Source organism: Hyla sarda, chromosome 2 (assembly GCF_029499605.1).
Source record: "Hyla sarda isolate aHylSar1 chromosome 2, aHylSar1.hap1, whole genome shotgun sequence".
NCBI lineage: Eukaryota > Metazoa > Chordata > Amphibia > Anura > Hylidae > Hyla > Hyla sarda.
Window position 1 is genome coordinate 339,736,947 of NC_079190.1, and position 24,395 is coordinate 339,761,341.

At 46.8% G+C, this 24,395-nt stretch overlaps 1 protein-coding gene across 1 annotated transcript in view; it reads left to right on the plus strand.

The window, feature by feature from the left end:
* The first annotated feature begins 218 nt into the window (after positions 1-218).
* Positions 219-24,395, plus strand: part of ETNK2 (ethanolamine kinase 2) — a 71,409-nt gene continuing 47,232 nt past the window's right edge. The window contains exon 1 of the mRNA XM_056558135.1: positions 219-484. Within this exon, the coding sequence (XP_056414110.1) occupies positions 341-484 (144 nt within the window). The 5' untranslated portion in view covers positions 219-340. The remainder of the gene's footprint in view (positions 485-24,395) is intronic.

A 24,395-nucleotide genomic window follows, 5' to 3' on the forward strand; every position in this document is an offset into this window, starting at 1 on the left:
AGTTTCAAAACGGCTGTCCTGTATTGCTAGTTGTAGTTTTGCAACAGCTGGAGGCACACTGTTTGGGAAACACTGTATTACACTAATACATGATGTATTACACCGAGAACAGGTGACTGTATTAGAGACGTCTGTCGTGTGCTGTGTAATCTGAGTAAACTGTACTGCACATAGCTGCCAGCAGGGGGAGCTCTGTCATATGTGCCGTCCGTGGGCTCCTCTCCTCCCTCCACCCTGTGACAGGGAAAGGTGACAGTGGGTGACAAGTGCCGGCCCACTCCCCCCTCCAGTGGGTATTTCCCACCTGAGGAGGGGGCCTCGGTGTCAGAACGAGCAGGGAATGGGTGAGCAGCAGTGTCCCAGTGACAGCCCCTCAGTGCGCTCCCTCAGCATTGCTGTGGATGAACAGAACGTCATTCCAGGCGCCCTTAGCCTTATCCGGGAGCTCAGACCGGACTGGGACCTCCGTCATGTGCACACCAAGGTAACACCCGATACACGCCGAGGTCACGTGCTGCAGCACTACAGATCTCAGCAGGCCTAGGGCCCAGCGAGCGGGGGCTGGAGGAGGTCTGACAGCGCCATGGTCACAGCGAGCCCCCCGAGCTGTCGCTGCAGACATGGCCCTCACACCTCCCATCTGTCACAGCCCTGAAACTTCTCTCTAGCGCCACCCTCATTGTGTCACACCTGCCGCTGACCACCTGTCCTGGGCACATCCACTCCTGGCAGCACTTCATTCAAAGAGTTGTCTGCCATTGTAACTAAAGTGTGTGAAACCTTACAAAAAGCCGAAGTATGTTATTACTAACACTGCCATATACTTACTGAGCTGCCCACTAGCCTTAACCCCTTAAAGGGGTACTCCGGCACTAAGATATCTTATCCCCTACCTAAAGGACGTCCCGTGTGACATCACGTCCCCTCTCATAGTCTTGCATAGCAGGGGCAGGGCGTGACGTCAAACGGGGGCGGAGTTGTGACGTCACGATACTCCGGCCCGGTGGTTGGCACCTGGCAGTTTGTGAGCTGGCAGGGCGGCGTGCAGCTCAAAGAGGTGGGTGCAAGATTGCAGAGGTTCCTAGCGGCGGGACCCCAGCGGTCAGCCATCTTATCCCCTATCCAAAGGATAAGATGTTTTAGGTCCGGAGTACCCCTTTAAGGACTAAGGGGGAGATTGATCAAAACCTTTCCAGAGGGAAAGTTGCTGAGTTGCCCATACTAACCAATCAGCTCGCTTCTTTCATTTTCAACAAGGCCTCTGAAAAATGAAAGAAGCGATCTGATTGGTTGCTATGGGCAACTTTTACTTGGCACAGGTTTTGATAAATCTCCCCCTAAGCGTTTTTCTGTTTTTGCACTTTCATTTTTTCCTCCTTACCTATTAAAAATCAGAACCCTTTCAATTTTGACCCTAAAAAACCATATGACGGCTTATTTTTTTGCGCCACCAATTCTACTTTGTAATGACATCAGTCATTTTACCCAAAAATCTATAGCGAAACAGAAAAAAAAATCATTGTGCGACAAAATTTAAGAAAATAAGCCATTTTGTAAAATTTGGGGGGCTTCCGTTTCTACGCAGTGCATTTTTCGGTAAAAAAAAGACACTTTATCTTTATTCTGTAGGTCCATACGGTTAAAATGATACCCTACTTATATCGGTTTGATTTTGTCGTACTTCTGGAAAAAATCATAACTACATGCAGGAAAATTAATACATTTAAAATTGTCATCTTCTGACCCCTATAACATTTTTATTTTTTTCGCGTACAGGGCGATATGACAGCTAATTTTTTTCATTTTTTGCCCTCCAGCTACCTCAGCAGTGGATCGCAGCCCCACCGCGACCCCACTGGACCACCAGGGATGGGATAAAGGCACCTTTAGACGCCACTCTCAGCTTCGACAGCGGCGATCTAATGGGTTAATAACCACCCGCGGCAATCGCCGCATGTCTGCTATTAAGGCCAGCCCCCAGCTACAGGAACCAGCCGGTGGCCGGCCGGTATGAGGCGTGCCCGAGTCGGGAGCCCGTGCCATTCCCCGTTAACGGCACATGGACCAGTATACACATCCATAGTCGTGAAGGGTTTAATGGGGTAGTCCAAGGAACTGAACTCATCAGACCCTCATCCCCTAGCCACACGACCCATTAAACATTCTTGGCACACTCCAGCCCCCACCTTCCTGGATGAGCCGCAGCCGTTGATTGGCTGAATGCCTGACACGTGCGCTTGTCCAGAAGGTGGGGACCGGAGCATGCCAAGGACGGGTAAGTAGATAGGTGCTGGGATAGTTCAGTTCCCTGGACTACCCCTTTAATGTGATGACTTGGAATAGAGACATGACGTGACCGTGTTCTTCAGTGGCTACCATTGGAATGAAACATCACCGCACCCTACAGCCATGGGACTACATAGTTATTTGACCTTATGTTACTATGGATTCAGTGTATTTCTCTTCTGAATATACAGGCTACAATTATGTACCTGTCATTGTAATAAAAGACCAGTTATGTGGTGCATTACGTTTCAACCCTACGTTTGTGTATGCAGCCATTGATCCTTTTTGCATATGCTGGTCTATCATGGTATATCTTATTTTTTTTCCATGTGGAATACTATGTTATTCCATGCAGAGACACAGATTAAAAAATGTTTGCTGCCCGGTATGAGGGCCTATGCAGTGGCATACAGTGGAGCCTTACATTAGAGGTATACATTGGGAAATATTCCCTGATAGATGACTCAATTGCATTGTGAACCAGACCTTATTGTTACGCCGAGCGCTCCGGGTCCCTGCTCCCCCATTCCTCTCTCTGCAGCGCCCCGGTCAGACCCGCTGACCGGGAGCACTGCACTGACACTGCCGGCGGGGATGCGATTCGCATAGCGGGACGCGCCCGCTCGCGAATCTCATCCCAAGTCACTCACCTGTCCCGGCCCCCGGCTGTCATGTCCTGGCGCGCGCGGCTCCGCTCCTTAGGGCGCCAGCTCTCTAAGATTTAAAGGGCCAGTGCACCAATGATTGGTGCCTGGCCCAATCAGCCTAATTAGCTTCCACCTGCTCCCTGTGTATATTACCTCACTTCCCCTGCACTTCCTGGCCGGATCTTGTTGCCTTGTGCCAGTGAAAGCGTTTAGTGTTGTCCAAAGCCTGTGTTCCAGATCTTCTGCTATTCCTAGGTCGCCTGCCCCGACCTTCTGCTACGTCTGACCTTGCCTCTGCCTAGTCCTTCTGTCCCACGCCTTCTCAGCAGTCAGCGAGGTTGAGCCATTGCCGGTGGATACGACCTGGTTGCTACCGCCGCAGCAAGACCATCCCGCTTTGCGGCGGGCTCTGGTGAATACCAGTAGCAACTTAGAACCGGTCCACCGACACGGTCCACGCCAATCCCTCACTGACACAGAGGATCCACATCCAGCCTGCCGAATCCTAACAGTAGATCCGGCCATGGATCCCGCTGAGGTGCCGCTGCCAAGTCTCGCTGACCTACCCACGGTGGTCGCCCAGCAATCGCAGCAAATTGCCCAACAAGGACAACAGCTGTCGCAGTTGATCGCCACGTTACAGCAACTTCTGCCACTGCTACAGCAGCAACCATCTCCGCCAGCCCCTGCACCTCCTCCGCAGCGACTGGCCGCTCCTATCCTCCGCTTGTTGCTGCCGGACAAATTTGATGGGGACTCTAGACTCTGCCGTGGCTTTCTGTCTCAATGTTCCCTACATATGGAGATGTTGTCGGACCAATTTCCTACAGAACGGTCTAAGGTGGCGTTCGTAGTGAGTCTTCTGTCTGGAAAGGCCTTGTCTTGGGCCACACCGCTCTGGGACTGCAATGATCCTGCCACAGCTACAGTCCAGTCCTTCTTCGCTGAAGTCCGTAGTGTCTTCGAGGAACCAGCCCGAGCTTCTTCTGCCGAGACTGACCTGCTGAACCTGGTTCAGGGTAATTCTTCAGTAGGCGAGTACGCCATCCAATTTCGTACTCTCGCTTCCGAATTATCTTGGAATAACGAGGCTCTCTGCGCGACCTTTAAAAAAGGCCTATCCAGTAACATCAAGGATGTGCTGGCCGCACGAGAGATTCCTGCCAACCTGCAAGAACTTATCCATTTGGCCACCCGCATTGACATGCGTTTTTCTGAGAGACACCAGGAGCTCCGCCAGGAAAAAGACCTTGATCTCTGGGCACCTCTCTCACAGTATCCTTTGCAATCTACCCCTGTGCCTCCCGCCAAGGAGGCTATGCAAGTGGATCGGTCTCGCCTGACCCATGAAGAGAGGACTCGCCGTAGGGATGAAAATTTATGTCTGTACTGCGCCAGTACCGAACATTTCTTGGTGGATTGCCCTATTCGTCCTCCACGTCTGGGAAACGCACGCACGCACCCAGCTCACGTGGGTGTGGCGTCTCTTGGTACAAAGTCTGCTTCTCCACGTCTCACTGTGCCCGTGCGGATTTCTCCTTCTGCCAACTCCTCCTTCTCAGCCGTGGCCTGCTTGGACTCTGGTGCTTCTGGAAATTTTATTCTGGACTCTTTGGTGAATAAGTTCTGCATCCCGGTGACCCGTCTCGTCAAGCCGCTCTACATTTCTTCGGTCAACGGAGTGAAGTTGGACTGTACTGTGCGTTACCGCACAGAACCCCTCTTAATGTGCATTGGACCCCATCACGAAAAGATAGAATTTTTCGTCCTTCCCAACTGCACCTCTGAAGTCCTCCTCGGTCTGCCATGGCTCCAGCATCATTCTCCCACCCTTGACTGGACCACCGGGGAGATCAAGAATTGAGGCCCTGCTTGCCGCAAGAAATGCCTCACGTCTGCTCCCAGTCCCGTCAGGCAAGCCTCAGTGCCCCCTCCTACACCTGGTCTCCCCAAGGCCTATCAGGACTATGCTTTGCCTCCTCATAGCCCCCGTCCTGGTAACACTCTGCCCCATACCAAGCTTCACCCTCTGCCCTCCCTCCCCATTCCCACTCCTTCTGAACTGCCTGCCTTTGATGAGCAAACCCTACAATCGCTCCCAGTGTCCTCGTCCCACGTGAAGCAATTACCGGACAAAAAAAGGGGGAGACCTAAGGGGGGGATACTGTTACGCCGAGCGCTCCGGGTCCCTGCTCCTCCCCGGAGCGCTCGCGGCGTTCCTCTCTCTTCAGGGCCCCGGTCAGACCCGCTGACCGGGAGTGCTGCACTGACACTGCCGGCGGGGATGCGATTCGCATAGCGGGACACGCCCGCTCATGAATCGCATCCCAAGTCACTCACCTGTCCCGCCCCCCGGCTGTCATGTCCTGGCGCGCGCGGCTCCGCTCCTTAGGGCGCGCGCGCGCGCCATCTCTCTAAGATTTAAAGGGCCAGTGCACCAATGATTGGTGCCTGGCCCAATCAGCCTATTTAGCTTCCACCTGCTCCCTGTGTATATTACCTCACTTCCCTGGCACTTCCTTGCCGGATCTTGTTGCCATTGTGCCAGTGAAAGCGTTTCCTTGTGTGTTCCTAGCCTGTGTTCCAGACCTCCTGCCGTTGCCCCTGACTACGATCCTTGCTGCCTGCCCTGACCTTCTGCTACGTCCGACCCTGCTCTTGTCTACTCCCTTGTACCGCGCCTATCTCAGCAGTCAGAGAGGTTGAGCCGTTGCCGGTGGATACGACCTGGTTGCTACCGCCGCTGCAAGACCATCCCGCTTTGCGGCGGGCTCTGGTGAAAACCAGTAGCAACTTAGAACCGGTCCAGCGACACGGTCCACGCCAATCCCTCTCTGGCACAGAGGATCCACCTCCAGCCTGCCGAATCGTGACACTTATAGTGGTCAGTTATAATAACTATAACGATGGAGTAGAATAGTAGATAAAATTAACCCCTTAGGCTAGGTTCACACTACGGAATTTACGCCTGAAATTCTGCTTTGAAATTGCAGGCAGAAATTCCGCTTACTAAAATGTATAGTATAGTGATTGGGTTTCCATTCACAAATTCACACTTCGGAATTTGTGAAGCGGAATTAGTGAACGGAAAATCCGCTTGAAAATTTCCCCCTGAAGAACGGCGTTGCTCATTCTTTAGGCAGAAATACTAGCGGAACACATTGCAGTCTATTGGAGACTGCAGTGTCGGCGCGGTCCTAGTGCCGAAATTTTCTACCCGGAGATTCCGCAGTGTGAACCTCCATAAAGAAGTGCTTCAGGTTTATTTTCTTTTTGCCTTAGGCTAAGTGGTGCGGCCAAATGTTAGCTGTAAATCAATGAGAAATTGCTAAATTCTTTTTCCATTTTGCGTTTTCAGTTTGGTGTTTTTTTTTAAATCCTTTTGGCGTTTCTTCACTCTTTTGTAGCTCCTTGATGGTTTTGCAAAGTTGCAGAATGTTAAGCCTATGGCATTTTTTCCCCTGAAATCTTGGTAGAAGTCTATGGGAGTAAAAGAACGCCAAGAAAAACGACATGTGGGTTTTAACTTTGGCGTTTTTGCTGGCTTTTTTTATTCTTTTTTTGACTTTAGCGATCCAAAAAAAGTGATGGAGATATCTTTTTAAATAAAATTTCATAGGGTACCATAAAATAAAAAAAGATATAGTAGTGATGGAAAAAAACTGTATCTAATAAAATTTTTCTTTTTTATAATGAAATTTTTATACATTTTTAAAACAGGGATCAATTTATGTGTGCGGGCACAAAAAATTTATCTGACAATAATAAAAATATAGTGTTTTTCACTTTTTTTTCTTTATTTTTTATATTTTTTAGGTAGTACTACTACTCCCAGCAGCATGGAACAGACTGTAGTACCAGTAATAATTGACAGATCGCTCGTGTCACTTCTGACACCTGTTGTGATCCTCCTGTATAATGTATAGATGCACCGGTCGCTTTTCTATGGTCACCTGCACTGCCGTATATATACACCTATTCATATATCCTGCAGAGAGCAGTGATTGGCCAGATGGTTACAGCCAATCACAACTCTGCGGGAAATATGAATAGGTGTATAAATACGTCAGTTCAGGGGATCATAGAAGAGCGGCCGGCCGCATCTATACATTATACTTGAGGATCACAGCTGGTGTCAGGAGTGACGCTTGCTGTGATTTGTTTATTAATGCAGGTACTTCAGCTCCCAGCATGGAGCAGAGTGTCCTCCATGTTGGGAGCAGTAGTACCTGCAGTTAAGGACAAATCACAGCGGGTGTCACTCCTGACACCCACTGCAATCGTCTTTCATCCCTGAGATGCGGAGCGGCTTTCTCCTGCGCTCGCATCTCTGCTCTGTGCTCCGGCCGCCCACTCATATTTCCCTCATCTGGCCAATCACCACTCTGGGCGGAGAATATGAATCAGTGAATTTCTATTCACATCACTGGCTGGCCCAGAGTTTAGTGCAGAGATGCGAGCGCAGGAGAAAGCCGCTCCGTATCTCTGCTATATTATGGACGATCGCATCGGATGTCAGGAGTGACACCCGGGGCAATATGTCTATTAGTACAGGAACTACTACTCCCATCATGAAACAGTGTGTTCCATGCTGGGAGTAGTAATACTACCTAAAAAAAATATTTAAAAAAAGTGAAAAACACACACATACATTACATCTTTATTATTGTCGGCTACATTTTTAGTTCCCTGCCCGCCCACATAAATTGATCCCTGCTTAAAAATGAATAAAAATTTCTTCATAAAAATGTGCATTTCGTTAAATACATTTTTTTCCATCACTACTGCATCCTTTTTTTTTTTTTTATTATTATTATTATTATTTTTTTTTTACGCCATACACAGGAAAATGCTGTGCTGTTTTCTGGCATTTTTTTGGGCCACAAAAAAATCAAGTAGAAACTTAGCCTTACTCTTCCAACTCTGCCATCTGTTGCATTCCAGCACAACTGCATCCATGTCTTTTACTACTGTACTGAGTCATGTGATTACCAGCCTGACCCATAGAAAATCAGTGTTTAATGTTTCAGAGGAAGTGGTCTGTCCTGGGTCAGCTGACTTCCTGTGAACTACAGGATGACATCCTCACTTCTCAGATCCCCTTTGGCCGCTCACAGAGCCCTCCCAGTTCTATTTATATGCTCCTGCTATCTTCATGGCAGTGTATTTGTATAAATATAAAAATAAGAAATTTGGTGATTTTCATTTTTATTATTATATTTTTAAAATATTTTTTACTTTTTTAACTTCAAATGAGACACTGTATATAGTGTTTAAATGCAGCAGTCATTTTACTGCTCCGTGCAGGCTATTAGCGAGACACAAGTCTGTGACTAGACTATAGGTCGCATTACCACTTACTCCTACTGCACGGTTATGGACTCTCTCTCTTTACTGTTTACCCATCCTCCTCTGTAGCAATCCGGTGAGATGGTGCTCATCCCCCTTATTTCCACCTTCAGTACTTTGATCTTTACATGGTTACTAGGAATTGATTTTATGTTTTATTACCATGATAAACTTTCACTTTTGTTCTACTTTATATATATAGGACTACTGTACATTATATTGCATTTGAAATGGTTATAGATATTCCCTTTGTGCATATTTTTCCTGCCATTTACAGTATTTTTCATGGATATATGACTATCATCACCATGGCACATAGATATGTATTCACACACTGGAGATTCATCCTTATGTTGTACTTTTATTTATCATTATTTTTGATTATATTTGATCTTTTGTATATTATTTTCTTATGTATTTTGATTTCATGCTATTTAGCTATCCATTGAGTTCTGTCCAGAGTATCCATTGAGTTCTGTCCAGAGTAGAAGCAAATCCCCATAGCAAACCTCTCCTGCTCTGGACAGTTCCTGACATGGACAGAGGTGTCAGCAGAGAGAACTGTCGTCAGACAGAAAATAAATTCAAAAAGAAAAGAACTTTTGTGGAGCATACAGCAGCTGATGAGTGCTGGAAGGATTAAGATTTTTAATAGAAGTAATTTATAAATCTGTTTAACTTTCTGGCACCAGTTGATTTAAAGAATTTTTTTTTCCACTGGAGTACCCCTTAGTACTGTGTATATCTCAGATTACTGACATTCGATCTACGTTATTCTTTATATCTCTGTACATAGATCTGAAGAAGGTCAGTTGTGCCTGAAACGTTACCTTTTGGGATTGCTAATAAAAACCAATTGCATTGAAGTTGTTTGCAAAGTTTTTTTTTATCAATATGATGTGATAAGGATTGGGATCCTACCTGTGCACCTACTATGACTAGGGAGTGCTGTATCTATATTACTGGTATATAAACCCTGGCGAGGACCCTGTAGCTGGTGGGCACAGCGTTCAGACCCTGTGTCCATAAGTCTCTAGTCACCTACTACTATGTCCAAATTGTGAGAAAATTATTGATGTATTTATACAAGTGTTCTGGTGAAAATACATTTAAAAAATACTGTGTCCAAGGCTTCAGAATTGCATGGACTGTATATGATCCATCAGTATTATCACCCACTTTTCCTATTAGGTATGCCCTGCCAATAAGCCGGGCACATGCTGCAGGTAGTGGCGCACAGTTCCCACTGTTACGCCGAGCGCTCCGGGTCCCCGCTCCTCCCCGGAGCGCTCGCTACACTCCTCTCACTGCAGCGCTCCGGTCGGTTCCACGGACCCGGGGCGCTGCGATACCGCCTCTGGCCGGGATGCGATTCGCGATGCGGGTAGCGCCCGCTCGCGATGCGCACCCCGGCTCCCGTACCTGACTCGCTCTCCGTCAGTTCTGTCCCGGCGCGCGCGGCCCCGCTCCCTAGGGCGCGCGCGCGCCGGGTCTTTGCGATTTAAAGGGCCACTGCGCCGCTGATTGGCGCAGTGGTTCCAATTAGTGTTTACACCTGTGCACTTCCCTATATCACCTCACTTCCCCTTCACTCCCTCGCCGGATCTTGTTGCCTTAGTGCCAGTGAAAGCGTTTCCTTGTGTGTTCCTAGCCTGTGTTCCAGACCTCCTGCCGTTGCCCCTGACTACGATCCTTGCTGCCTGCCCCGACCTTCTGCTACGTCCGACCTTGCTTCTGTCTACTCCCTTGTACCGCGCCTATCTTCAGCAGCCAGAGAGGTTGAGCCGTTGCTAGGGGATACGACCTGGTCACTACCGCCGCAGCAAGACCATCCCGCTTTGCGGCGGGCTCTGGTGAAAACCAGTAGTGACTTAGAACCGATCCTCTAGCACGGTCCACGCCAATCCCTCTCTGGCACAGAGGATCCACTACCTGCCAGCCGGCATCGTGACAGTAGATCCGGCCATGGATCCCGCTGAAGTTCCTCTGCCAGTTGTCGCTGACCTCACCACGGTGGTCGCCCAGCAGTCACAACAGATTGCGCAACAAGGCCAACAGCTGTCTCAACTGACTGTTATGCTACAACAGTTACTACCACAGCTCCAGCAACCATCTCCTCCGCCAGCTCCTGTACCTCCTCCGCAGCGAGTGGCCGCTTCTGGACTACGACTGTCCTTGCCGGATAAATTTGATGGGGACTCTAAGCTTTGCCGTGGCTTCCTTTCCCAATGTTCATTACACTTGGAGATGATGTCGGACCAGTTCCCCACTGAAAGGTCTAAGGTGGCTTTCGTAGTCAGCCTGCTGTCTGGAAAAGCCCTGGCTTGGGCCACACCGCTCTGGGACCGCAATGACCCCGTCACTGCCTCTGTACACTCCTTCTTCTCGGAAATTCGAAGTGTCTTTGAGGAACCTGCCCGAGCCTCTTCTGCTGAGACTGCCCTGTTGAACCTGGTCCAGGGTAATTCTTCCGTTGGCGAGTATGCCGTACAATTCCGTACTCTTGCTTCTGAATTATCCTGGAACAATGAGGCCCTCTGCGCGACCTTTAAAAAAGGCCTATCCAGCAACATTAAAGATGTTCTGGCCGCACGAGAAATGCCTGCTAATCTTCATGAACTTATTCACCTAGCCACTCGCATTGACATGCGTTTTTCCGAAAGGCGTCAGGAGCTCCGCCAAGATATGGACTCTGTTCGCACGAGGCGTTTCTTCTCCTCGGCTCCTCTCTCCTCTGGTTCCCTGCAATCTGTTCCTGTGCCTCCCGCCGTGGAGGCTATGCAGGTCGACCGGTCTCGCCTGACATCCCAAGAGAGGACACGACGCCGCATGGAGAACCTCTGCCTGTACTGTGCTAGTACCGAACACTTCCTGAGGGATTGTCCTATCCGCCCTCCCCGCCTGGAAAGACGTACCCTGACTCCGCACAAAGGTGAGACAATCCTTGATGTCCACTCTGCTTCTCCACGTCTTACTGTGCCTGTGCGGATGTCTGCCTCTGCCTTCTCCTTCTCTTCTGTGGCCTTCTTGGACTCTGGATCTGCAGGAAATTTTATTTTGGCCTCTCTCGTCAACAGGTTCAACATCCCAGTGACCAGTCTCACCAGACCCCTTTACATCAATTGTATAAACAATGAAAGATTGGACTGTTCCATACGTTTCCGCACGGAGCCCCTTCTAATGAGCATCGGATCTCATCACGAGAGGATTGAACTTTTGGTCCTCCCCAATTGCACCTCGGAAATTCTCCTTGGACTTCCCTGGCTTCAACTTCATTCCCCAACCCTGGATTGGTCCACTGGGGAGATCAAGAGTTGGGGGCCCTCTTGTTCCAAGGACTGTCTAAAACCGGTTCCCAGTAACCCTTGCCGTAACTCTGTGCTTCCTCCAGTAACCGGTCTCCCTAAGGCCTATATGGACTTCGCGGATGTTTTCTGCAAAAAACAAGCGGAGACTCTACCTCCTCACAGGCCTTATGATTGTCCTATCGACCTCCTCCCGGGCACTACTCCACCCCGGGGCAGAATTTATCCTCTCTCTGCCCCAGAGACTCTTGCCATGTCTGAATACGTCCAGGAGAATCTAAAAAAGGGCTTTATCCGTAAATCCTCCTCTCCTGCCGGAGCCGGATTTTTCTTTGTGTCCAAAAAAGATGGCTCTCTACGTCCTTGCATTGACTACCGCGGACTTAATAAAATCACGGTTAAGAACCGCTACCCCTTACCCCTCATCTCTGAACTCTTTGATCGCCTCCAAGGTGCCCACATCTTTACTAAATTGGACTTAAGAGGCGCCTATAACCTCATCCGCATCAGAGAGGGGGATGAGTGGAAAACAGCATTTAACACCAGAGATGGACACTTTGAGTATCTGGTCATGCCCTTTGGCCTGTGCAACGCCCCTGCTGTCTTCCAAGACTTTGTTAATGAAATTTTTCGTGATCTGTTATACTCCTGTGTTGTTGTATATCTTGATGATATCCTAATTTTTTCGGCCAATCTAGAAGAACACCGCCAGCATGTCCGTATGGTTCTTCAGAGACTTCGTGACAATCAACTCTATGCTAAAATTGAGAAATGTCTGTTTGAATGCCAATCTCTTCCTTTTCTAGGATACTTGGTCTCTGGCCAGGGACTACAAATGGATCCAGATAAACTCTCTGCCGTCTTAGATTGGCCACGCCCCTCCGGACTCCGTGCCATCCAACGTTTTTTGGGGTTCGCCAATTATTACAGGCAATTTATTCCACATTTTTCTACCATTGTGGCTCCTATTGTGGCTTTAACCAAAAAAAATGCCGATCCCAAGTCTTGGCCTCCTCAAGCGGAAGACGCCTTTAAACGACTCAAGTCCGCCTTCTCTTCGGCTCCCGTGCTCTCCAGACCTGACCCATCTAAACCCTTCCTATTGGAGGTTGATGCCTCCTCAGTGGGAGCTGGAGCTGTCCTTCTACAAAAAAACTCTTCCGGGCATGCTGTTACTTGTGGGTTTTTTTCTAGGACCTTCTCTCCGGCGGAGAGGAACTACTCCATCGGGGATCGAGAGCTTCTAGCCATTAAATTAGCACTTGAGGAATGGAGGCATCTGCTGGAGGGATCAAGATTTCCAGTTATTATTTACACCGATCACAAGAACCTCTCATACCTCGAGTCTGCCCAACGGCTGAATCCTCGTCAGGCCAGGTGGTCTCTGTTCTTTGCCCGATTTAATTTTGAAATTCACTTTCGGCCTGCTGATAAGAACATTAGGGCCGATGCTCTCTCTCGTTCCTCAGATGCTTCTGAAATTGAACTCTCTCCTCAACACATCATTCCTCCTGACTGCCTGATTTCCACTTCTCCAGCCTCCATCAGGCAAACTCCTCCAGGAAAGACCTTTGTTTCTCCACGCCAACGCCTCGGAATCCTCAAATGGGGTCACTCCTCCCATCTCGCAGGTCATGCGGGCATCAAGAAATCTGTGCAACTCATCTCTCGCTTCTATTGGTGGCCGACTCTAGAGACTGATGTGGTGGACTTTGTGCGAGCCTGCACTATCTGTGCCCGGGATAAGACTCCTCGCCAGAAGCCCGCTGGTTTTCTTCTTCCTCTGCCTGTTCCCGAACAACCTTGGTCTCTGATTGGTATGGATTTTATTACTGACTTACCCCCATCCCATGGCAACACTGTTATTTGGGTGGTCGTTGATCGATTCTCCAAAATGGCACATTTCATCCCTCTTCCTGGTCTTCCTTCAGCGCCTCAGTTGGCTAAACAATTTTTTGTACACATTTTTCGTCTTCACGGGTTGCCTACGCAGATCGTCTCGGATAGAGGCGTCCAATTTGTGTCTAAATTCTGGAGGGCTCTCTGTAAACAACTCAAGATTAAATTAAATTTTTCTTCTGCATACCATCCTCAATCCAATGGACAAGTAGAAAGAATTAACCAGATCTTGGGTGACTATTTACGACATTTTGTTTCCTCCCGCCAGGATGACTGGGCAGATCTTCTACCTTGGGCCGAATTCTCGTATAATTTCAGAATCTCTGAATCTTCCTCCAAATCCCCGTTTTTCGTGGTGTACGGCCGTCACCCTCTTCCCCCCCTCCCTACCCCCTTGCCCTCTGGTCTGCCCGCTGTGGATGAAATTTCTCGTGATCTCTCCATCATATGGAGAGAGACCCAAAAATCTCTCTTACAGGCTTCTTCACGCATGAAGAGATTCGCGGATAAGAAGAGAAGAGCTCCTCCCATTTTTTCCCCTGGAGACAAGGTATGGCTCTCCGCCAAATATGTCCGCTTCCGTGTCCCTAGCTATAAGTTGGGACCACGCTATCTTGGTCCTTTCAAGATTTTGCGCCAGATTAATCCTGTCTCTTACAAACTTCTTCTTCCTCCTTCTCTTCGTATTCCTAATGCCTTTCATGTTTCTCTTCTTAAACCACTTATCATTAACCGTTTCTCTCCCAAATCTGTTCCCCCCACTCCTGTCTCCGGCTCCTCGGACATCTTCTCCGTCAAAGAAATTTTAGCATCTAAAAAGGTCAGAGGGAAAACCTTCTTTTTAGTGGATTGGGAGGGTTGTGGTCCAGAAGAGAGGTCCTGGGAACCTGAGGACAATATCCTGGACAAAAGTCTGGTCCTCAGGTTCTCAGGCTCCAAGAAGAGGGGGAGACCCAAGGGGGGGGGTACTGTTACGCCGAGCGCTCCGGGTCCCCGCTCCTCCCCGGAGCGCTCGCTACACTCCTCTCACTGCAGCGCTCCGGTCGGTTCCACGGACCCGGGGCGCTGCGATACCGCCTCTGGCCGGGATGCGATTCGCGATGCGGGTAGCGCCCGCTCGCGATGCGCACCCCGGCTCCCGTACCTGACTCGCTCTCCGTCAGTTCTGTCCCGGCGCGCGCGGCCCCGCTCCCTAGGGCGCGCGCGCGCCGGGTCTTTGCGATTTAAAGGGCCACTGCGCCGCTGATTGGCGCAGTGGTTCCAATTAGTGTTTACACCTGTGCACTTCCCTATATCACCTCACTTCCCCTTCACTCCCTCGCCGGATCTTGTTGCCTTAGTGCCAGTGAAAGCGTTTCCTTGTGTGTTCCTAGCCTGTGTTCCAGACCTCCTGCCGTTGCCCCTGACTACGATCCTTGCTGCCTGCCCCGACCTTCTGCTACGTCCGACCTTGCTTCTGTCTACTCCCTTGTACCGCGCCTATCTTCAGCAGCCAGAGAGGTTGAGCCGTTGCTAGGGGATACGACCTGGTCACTACCGCCGCAGCAAGACCATCCCGCTTTGCGGCGGGCTCTGGTGAAAACCAGTAGTGACTTAGAACCGATCCTCTAGCACGGTCCACGCCAATCCCTCTCTGGCACAGAGGATCCACTACCTGCCAGCCGGCATCGTGACACCCACAACTCGCCAAAATGAATTCATCTCCAAGACTGTGTTCACTATGGGAGACATACATAGTCTTACATAGCACTATAAAACCACTTGTTTACAAAAGTCAAGATGCCCCTTATGCCATTAAACTGTACTAGTCATTAGCAAAAAACTTTTTATATAATATAGAAAATAACATTATATGTACATTTGTAATATTCATTGGTTAAAAAAAATGTGTATATTTTTGTCCCTACAGCTATTGCCTGTGTGTCCCTCTGAGGAGTCCAAATACAGGAAGTGAGGATGGACAAGCGGGGCTCTGTACACTGAGGACACAGGTTCTGTGCAGTGAGGCTCTGTGACATGCCCCCAGCTCACACAGCAGGAGGATTGACAAGCCAGAAGCCTGCACAGAGTCCTGTTTGCCCCGCCCTCACTTCCTGTATTTGGACTCCTCATACAGACACACAGGCAATAGCTGCAGGGACAGCATTTTTTCAGCCAACATTATACACATTTTTAACCAATGTATATTAAAAATATACATATAATGGTATTATCTACATTATATAAAAAGTTTTTGCTAACGACTGGTACACTTTAAATAATCTTTAAAGGGGTACTCTGCCCCTAGACATCTTATCCCCTATCCAAAGGATAGGGGATAAGATGTCAGATCGCCGGGGTCCCGCTGCTGGGGACCCCGGGGATCGCTGCTGCAGCACCCTGCTATCATTACTGCGCAGAGCGAGATCGCTCTGCACGTAATGACGGGCAATACAGAGGCCGGAGCATCGTTAAGTCACGGCTCCGCCCCTCGTGACGTCACGGCCCGCCCCTGTCAATACAAGTCTATGGGAGGGGGCGTGGCGGTCGTCATGCTCCCTGCCATAGACTTGCATTAAGGGGACGGGCCATGACGTCACGCTGCTCCGGCCCCTGTATCGCCCGTCATTACGCACAGAGCGAACTTGCTCTGTGCAGTAATGATAGCGGGGTGCCGCAGCTGGGATCCCCGGGGTCCCCAGCAGCGGGACCGCGGCGATCTATCCTTTGGATAGGGGATAAGATGCCAGGGGCGGAGTACCCCTTTAACACATCAAGGCCTGGACTCCACAATACATCTGTAGATATCCTGTGGTATCTGGGTCCACCATGCATATAATCCTTGTAGATTGTGAGGCCCTCATGGATCAGGCTTGTTTTTTTCAACAGATCCCATAGATTCTTGATCAAATTGAGATCTGGGAAATTTGGAGGCCAAGTCACCACCTTGAACTCATGAACCCTGCCTGTCATTGTCCACAAACTATTCCTAAACAATTGTTTGCAGTGAGTCAGAGGATAGCCCATCAATAACTGGCAGGGTCTCGACACTGAAATATACAGTGTACAGGAGACAGAACCCTCAGCTCTGTACATTGGAGAAAATTAATCAAGCTGTCTTATAGTAAGTATCTCTGTTACCCATAGTAGCCAATCAGTATCTTTAATTTATAAAGCCAAGACTTCCTTCCTCATCAGCTGATCAGCCTGACCTTGTTCACACTTACTATATATGCTGCAGATATTCTGCTGCTGATTATATCTTGCAGTTTTTTTTTTTATGCAGATTGCTCAAACTCCTGCCGGACCGGGGTTGATGTCCCAAACTGATAGGTGTCAATTTAGGCCAACAGACCTATGGTCAGGCTGGGACTTTGGTCGTAATATGGACTCGTATACGTGGCTATAATATGCCTGTGTGCCATATTATTATTATGTGCCATTTTTTTTTCTTTCTTATTTTATCTTAACATGCATAACATACAAATAGAAAACATGAATACACAGCTTCTTAACCCCATGCCCCCCACCCACCCTATTCAGAGAAGGGGAAAATTTTATGTCCATTTATCGCCATAAGTTCATATTTCCTGATCTTATCTACTAACGATTTCCATTCCTCAACCCTCAGTACTTTATCCGACATCCATACCCACAAAATAGGTACTTTTGCGAAAAATAACAATTTCATAAGGAGGATTTTATTTTTATCCTTCTCTCCCAGGCCTCCTAGAATTGATTGAATAAAGGTAAACTCCACCTGTTGTTTTAATAACTTATCAAGATATGTAAAAATTCCCCTCCAGCATGCTACTATTGGGGGCATTTCCAAATGATATGAGCAAATTCGGCTTCACCAGCTGAGCATCTTGGACAGATCGCACTTCCACTATACCCAAAACTTCTTAGTGATTTTGGTGATAAATATAATTTAAACAAATTTTTTTATTGCATTAATCTAAAATTACTATTCACAGATATCCTATTCACATTCTGCATTATCCCTTCCCACTGCCTCACGTGTAACAGACCTACCTCCAATTCTCATCTTGTGCATAGTTTCTGATTTGCGTAATATGCTATTTCCTGTGATCAATTTATAAAACACCACCATTGATTTCTTACTAGTGACTCCATCTATCAAATATGTTAGAATCGGGTTCTTCACAATTTTCAATATTGCCCTATTCTCTGTTTGGTGAAAAGCATGTGCCAACTGTATATATCTAAAGCAATGACAGTCCCTAAAACCGTATTGTCGTTTAAATGTGTCCAAAGAGATCAAACTCTCTCCATCCAAAATTTGTGCAACATACCTAACCCCAAAATTTCCCAAAATATCCTATCGGGAATAGTTAGAAATTCCTTCAAATTCTTATTTCCCCACAGGGGCGTAACTTCTGTTCTGCCCTTGCTCAAAACTTTCTTTCTCAACTGGTCCCACCCCTTCTTTAGCATCCCCCCATATGAAAATTTCGTATCTATCAAATTCGCTTCTAGAGAATCTATAAGATTTTGACGAATGCCAGATTCCTGTTGAATATTTATTCCCGACCAACCCTTTATAATTTTATCCAGGACTCGGGCTAAGGCAAATCCACCCTTCCTATTCGGGACATACCACCTCTCATACTTTACCCAACATCGTTTGTACCCCCAAATAAATGTATTTAATTGCTTATGAAAATTAATAAAACCATGATTCCTGTATCCAAACTGGAGAGGCATTTAGAAGGAATAATACTTTTGGTAATACCACCATCTTTATCAAAGCCATCCTGTCTGGCATCCAAATGGGTAACCTACCCCACAGGATTATCTTTTTTTTCTAATTTACTAAGCTAATGCTAAGGGATCTAGGATAAAAGACCTGTACTTTCCCACATCTACCGTGATATTTATTCCCAAATACTCTAAATCCTGGTTCTCCCCAATGATTTTTAAAGGGACCTCTCCTGCCTGTGCAAGATGGGGGGAAATGGAGGATTTACCCCAGTTGATTTCCAAACCTGAAACAGTCCCAAAACCTTAAAAAGTATTTAAAACCTTTGGCATGGAACTTACAGGAACTTGAAGAAAAAGTAAAATGTCATCTGCATATAGTGCTAGCCTTTCCTTACTTCCCTCTACAAAAAACCCTCCAAATGCCCTCCAAATTCCTCACCATTATTGCCAAGATCTCAATATATAATGCAAATAACATTGGGGAGATAGGGTGAACCCTGGCGAGTTCCACGTTGCAGTAAATATTCTCTCTATGGCAGACTGTTAACTATCACACTTGCCGTCGGCGAGTCATACATCAATTTAATATAATTTATAAACCCAGCTCCCATCCTAAACTTTTCCAGTACTTTCCATAGAAACCTCCACTCCACCCTATCGAAAGCTTTAGTAGCATCTAAAGACAGGATGGAGTGGAGGACTCCCTCACCCTTCTGTATGTTCCTATAAGTTCTTTCAATATTTGTGAAGAGCGATCTCCCCGGGATGAACCCTGTCTATTCTTTTTCTATCAAACTATTTATCACCCCAGACAGTCTCCTCGCCCGAACCTTGAAAAATGTAATCACAATTAAAGGGGTTCTTCACTGCTTTAACCTTCTTGGGGCAGTTAGGTAGTGCTGTGGCTATATGTTATTACCCCTTTGTTTCCTGCTGGTAACGCTACTGTAGTTGGGTTATTTTTTACCTTATTTTCAAACCCGGAAGCTGGTTGCTTCATTAGTTTGCTGGCTTTTTTCGACCACAGTTTTTTTTCAGCCGCCGCCATCTTTCCATCGCTACGTCACCCTGCAGGGTGTTATGTTCGAGGCCGGCCTGCCCCACGCTCCGTACGTGCTCGCCTCCCGCGCTGATGAATATTCCACCGTCATAATCGCGGACCTCCTTCCTTTCAGCTTCTTATAAGCTGATTGCTGATTGGGCTGCTCACGGTGAATTGGCTCCGTTGTTGGGCGCATGCGCAGTTCGTCCTCGGTCGGGAGGGTCATCTGCCAGAGAGCGCCTAGCAAACCTTCGGAGTGTTAATACCCTAGCGCATCAGTCCCGAAGCTGAAAACACAATGGCACATCCGCAGATGACCCTCCCGACCGAGGACGAACTGCGCATGCGCCCAACAACGGAGCCGATTCGCCGCGAGCAGCCCAATCAGCAATCAGCTTATAAGAAGCTTATACAAACACAGTGTGCTAAAGACAGAGGGCCGCTGAAAAAAGCAATATATAAAACAAAAAATAAAGGCAGCAAGGGGGTTATCATTGGGGGGGGGGGGGGGATGGTAAGGGATAAAAGAAAACCAAAAAGCTGTTTCATGATTTGGTACTTTATAAACAGTGACTACAAGACTCTTATGACTTAGATTGTCCTGCTGAAAGTGTTCTTCTACCAAAGGGTAAACAGCTACCATAAAGGGATGAATCTGGTCAGGTGCAGTGTTTGGATAAGATCTACTGTCCAAAAAAAAGCTTGCATCAAATTCTGAAATATGTTTTTCCAGAGTTTTTGTTCTCTGTTTCCCAGTGGCACAAAAACTGGCTGTCAGATATTATAGCCCATCCCTGCTAAGGAAAATTTACAAATCTGTTTAACTTTCTGGCACCAGTTGATTTAAAAAAAAAAAAAGTTTTCCACAGTAGTACCCCTTTAAGGGGTTAAGGACCGAGCGTTTTTCCATTTTTTGCACTTTTATTTTTCCTCCTTACCTTTTAAAAATCATAACCCTTTCAATTTCATACCTAAAAATCCATATGATGGCTTATTTTTTGCGCCACCAATTCTACTTTGTAATGACATCAGTCATTTTACCCAAAAATCTACAGCGAAACCCCACAAAAAAAATCATTCTGCGACAAAATTTAAGAAAAAAACAACATTTTGTAAATTTTGTGGGGCTTCCGTTTCTATGCAGTAATTTTTTTTGTAAAAATGACACCTTTTCTTTTATATGTAGGTCCATACGATTAAAATTATACCCAACTAATATAGGTTTCATTTTGTCTTACTTCTAGAAAACTACATGCACGAAAATTAATATGTTTAAAATTGTCATCTTCTGACCACTATAACTTTTTAATTTTTCCACATACGGGGCAGTTAGTGGGCTAATTTTGTGCGCCGTGATCTGAAGTTTTTAACTGTACCATTTTTGTATTGATCTGACTTTTTGATCGCTTTTTATAAATTTTTTCATGATATAAAAAGTGACCAAAAATACGCTATTTTGGACCTTGGAATTTTATTGCACGTACGCCATTAACTGTACGGTTTAAGTAATTATATATTTTTTTAGTTCGGACATTTACGCATGCAGTGATACCACATATGTTTATTTTTATTATGGTTACATATTTTTTATATGGAATTTGGGAAAAGGGGGATGATTTAAACTTTTAATAAGGAAGGGGTTAACCCCTTAACGACGCAGGACGTATATTTACGTCCTGCGCCAGCTCCCGCGATATGAAGCGGGATCGCGCCGCGATCCCGCATCATATCGCGTGGGTCCAGGCGCTAATCAACGGCCGGGACCCGCGGCTAATACCACACATCGCCGATCGCGGCGATGTGCGGTATTAACCCTTTAGAAGCGGCGGTCAAAGCTGACCGCCGCTTCTAAAGTGAAACTGAAAGTATCCCGGCTGCTCAGTCGGGCTGTTCGGGACCGCCGCGGTGAAATCGCGGCGTCCCGAACAGCTGATCGGACACCGGGAGGGCTCTTACCTGCCTCCTCGGTGTCCGATCGACGAATGACTGCTCCGTGCCTGAGATCCAGGCAGGAGCAGTCAAGCGCCGATAACACTGATCACAGGCGTGTTAATACACGCCTGTGATCAGGATGAGAGATCAGTGTGTGCAGTGTTATAGGTCCCTATGGGACCTATAACACTGCAAAAAAAAAGTTTAAAAAAAGTGTTAATAAAGGTCATTTAACCCCTTCCCTAATAAAAGTTTGAATCACCCCCCTTTTCCCATAAAAAAAATAAAACAGTGTAAAAAAAAAAAAATATAAACATATGTGGTATCGCCGCGTGCGTAAATGTCCGAACTATAAAAATATATCATTAATTAAGCCGTACGGTCAATGGCGTACGTGCAAAAAAAATCCAAAGTAAAAAAAAGCGTATTTTGGTAACTTTTTATAACATTAAAAAATGAATAAAAAGTGATCAAAAAGTCAGATCAAAACAAAAATCATACCAATAAAAACTTCAGATCACGGCGCAAAAAATGAGTCCTCATACCGCCCCGTACGTGGAAAAATAAAAAAGTTATAGGGGTCAGAAGATGACATTTTTAAACGTATAAATTTTCCTGCATGTAGTTATGATTTTTTCCAGAAGTGCGACAAAATCAAACCTATATAAGTAGGGTATCATTTTAACCGTATGGACCTACAGAATAATGATAAGGTGTAATTTTTACCGAAATATGCACTGCGTAGAAACGGAAGCCCCCAAAAGTTACAAAATGGCGGTTTTTTTTCGATTTTGTCGCACAATGATTTTTTTTTCCGTTTCGCCGTGCATTTTTGGGTAAAATGACTAATGTCACTGCAAAGTAGAATTGGCGACGCAAAAAATAAGCCATAATATGGATTTTTAGGTGGAAAATTGAAAGGGTTATGATTTTTAAAAGGTAAGGAGGAAAAAACGAAAGTGCAAAAACGGAAAAACCCTGAGTCCTTAAGGGGTTAATGGGTGTTTTTTAAACTTTTCATTCAACTTTTCTTTTTACACTTTTAGTCTCCTTAGGGAACTTTTAGGAGGAATCATTAGATTCCTCATACAGATCAATGTGGTTTCATAGAACCAAATTGATCTGTGTGGTCTGCGCTTGATTCATAAAACCTGGTCCTGCCAGGCTTTATCATTCACAATGCAACAGCCAGCATAGGACGCGAGGTAAGCCCTCCGGCTACCTCAGCAGTGGATCACCCCCCGCAATTGTGCTGCAGGGGGGGGGGGGCCATACACCCCACTGGACTACCAGGGATGGTTTAAATGTCCCTTTAGATGCCGGTGTCAACTTTGACAGTGGTGATCTAAAGGGTTAATAGCCAACCATGGCAATCGCCGCATGTCGGCTATTAACGCCAGCCCCCAACTACAGGAATCAGCTGGGATCTGGTCGGTATGGCGCGGCCTCGAGTCTGGAGCCATACAACGGTTGCTGTCTCAGGACGAGCCGGCTCGTCCTTAGACGGCAATCGGTTAAGTGCAAAATCGATCTGCCTATGTATGTAAATTCCTGCTGAATAGGACGAAAAGCATGAATGGTACTCTAAGGATGCCCACTTTCTTCTAGCTACCGATATTGTCTCTGCAGTCAGATGGGCCTCCACCAGTGCCACTATAGCCGGAAGATATCTAGTGATTAAATCATTTATTGTGCACCGTTTCACTCTGTCAGCCATACTCCTCACATTCCACATAAAGACATTTACCTTTCAGCCATTTAATCAAGAATAAAAAACATCTCCCCTTCTCATATATAGAACCGCCCCCTCCCTCCGCCTCTCCCCCCCCCCTCTTTCTGATCCACATGGGATCTCTTCCTATACGTCCTCTAATTCCTCCTAATTCCCTCCCCCTTCTCCCGCTTGACTAAAGAAATAAACATTCTTGGTTCCCCTCTCCTAAAAACTCTTAGACTCTAACCAGTCCGACGCAGACTGTGAATCTGGAAAGAAGAACAATGAGTCATTATAGTTAATGCGCATTCTGGCTGGATAGCAGCATGTAATCTTCTAACTTCTCCGAAGGAAGGCCTTTATATTTAAAGTTAGGTCTAGACCTGGCTTACCTTAGAATCTGGTCTCTATCTACGGATAGTAAGATTTAAACCAAAAAAGCTCTCGGGGCCCCTCGCGGGAAGAGCCTTCCCCGGGACTCTGTGCGCTCTTTCTGTGGCAAAAACATGTGCTAAAGTCATGTTATTAAACATTTCTGTAAACCATTTTTCACAAAATTGAAAGGCTCCTTCCCCTCGGTTCCCTCAGGCAGCCCTACTATCCTGATATTGGACCTCCTCGATCTGTCCTCTAGGTCAGTCACTTTAAGTTTTAGGGGCAAATTGTCCTTCTTTAACTGCTGAATATCTGAATATAATGTCTTTTCTGTTCAGCCATAATCTCCGGGAACTTTTATCTCAACATCCTTAATGCAATCTCTGAACTTATTCATATCATCTCTTATAATGTTATCCGGGAGCGTGATTCTCTATGCCGTGCGGGACGCCAGGGTCACATGGCACCTCCTTACTTCCGGCCAGCGCAGAGGTGGTGGGGACGATACTCCGTAGCTCCGCTCTCCAGCTTATCAGAGTGCCGCATTCCCGCCTCCTCCTCACCTTAGCTGCACATCTAAGAACGATATGGAAAATAAACACCCTGAAGGGACTAACAACAGGAGGAATGCTTTATATATCAGCAAAATAAGTAAAAGAGAATCTGTCAAGGAAATAAAAGGTGTAAGTAACTCTGCTGCGTGCAAGAGCAGTGCTAAATATAAGGGCAACATTGCAATGATTCCGACAGTTGTGTTAAAAATATTTGGTGAATTAGAGGCCCACATCAAGTAGCGCTGTGGACCTATCTCAACATTCAGAACCACAGTATTTTGTTGTGGGATAGATTCCTCTATGTGTTAAATTCGTTCTGCAGGAATGTTGGCCAATGGGGACAGGAGAACTTCTCAGAGTTGCAGCACATTAGGTACTGACATGTACTAAATTACCTGTCCTACCTCATCCTAGAGATGTTCTTAAGATCTGAGGACTAATTTATTCATATGTTTTATTTCAGTGTAAACTTTTGGCCACTAGGTGTCACCCTTTCAGGTCCCGCCGGCATTCCTTGTTTCTTCGTGCTGGGGTTTTGGTCTCTTGCCGGCATGGCAGGAAACCAAACTTAGGAAATGTGGGGGACCT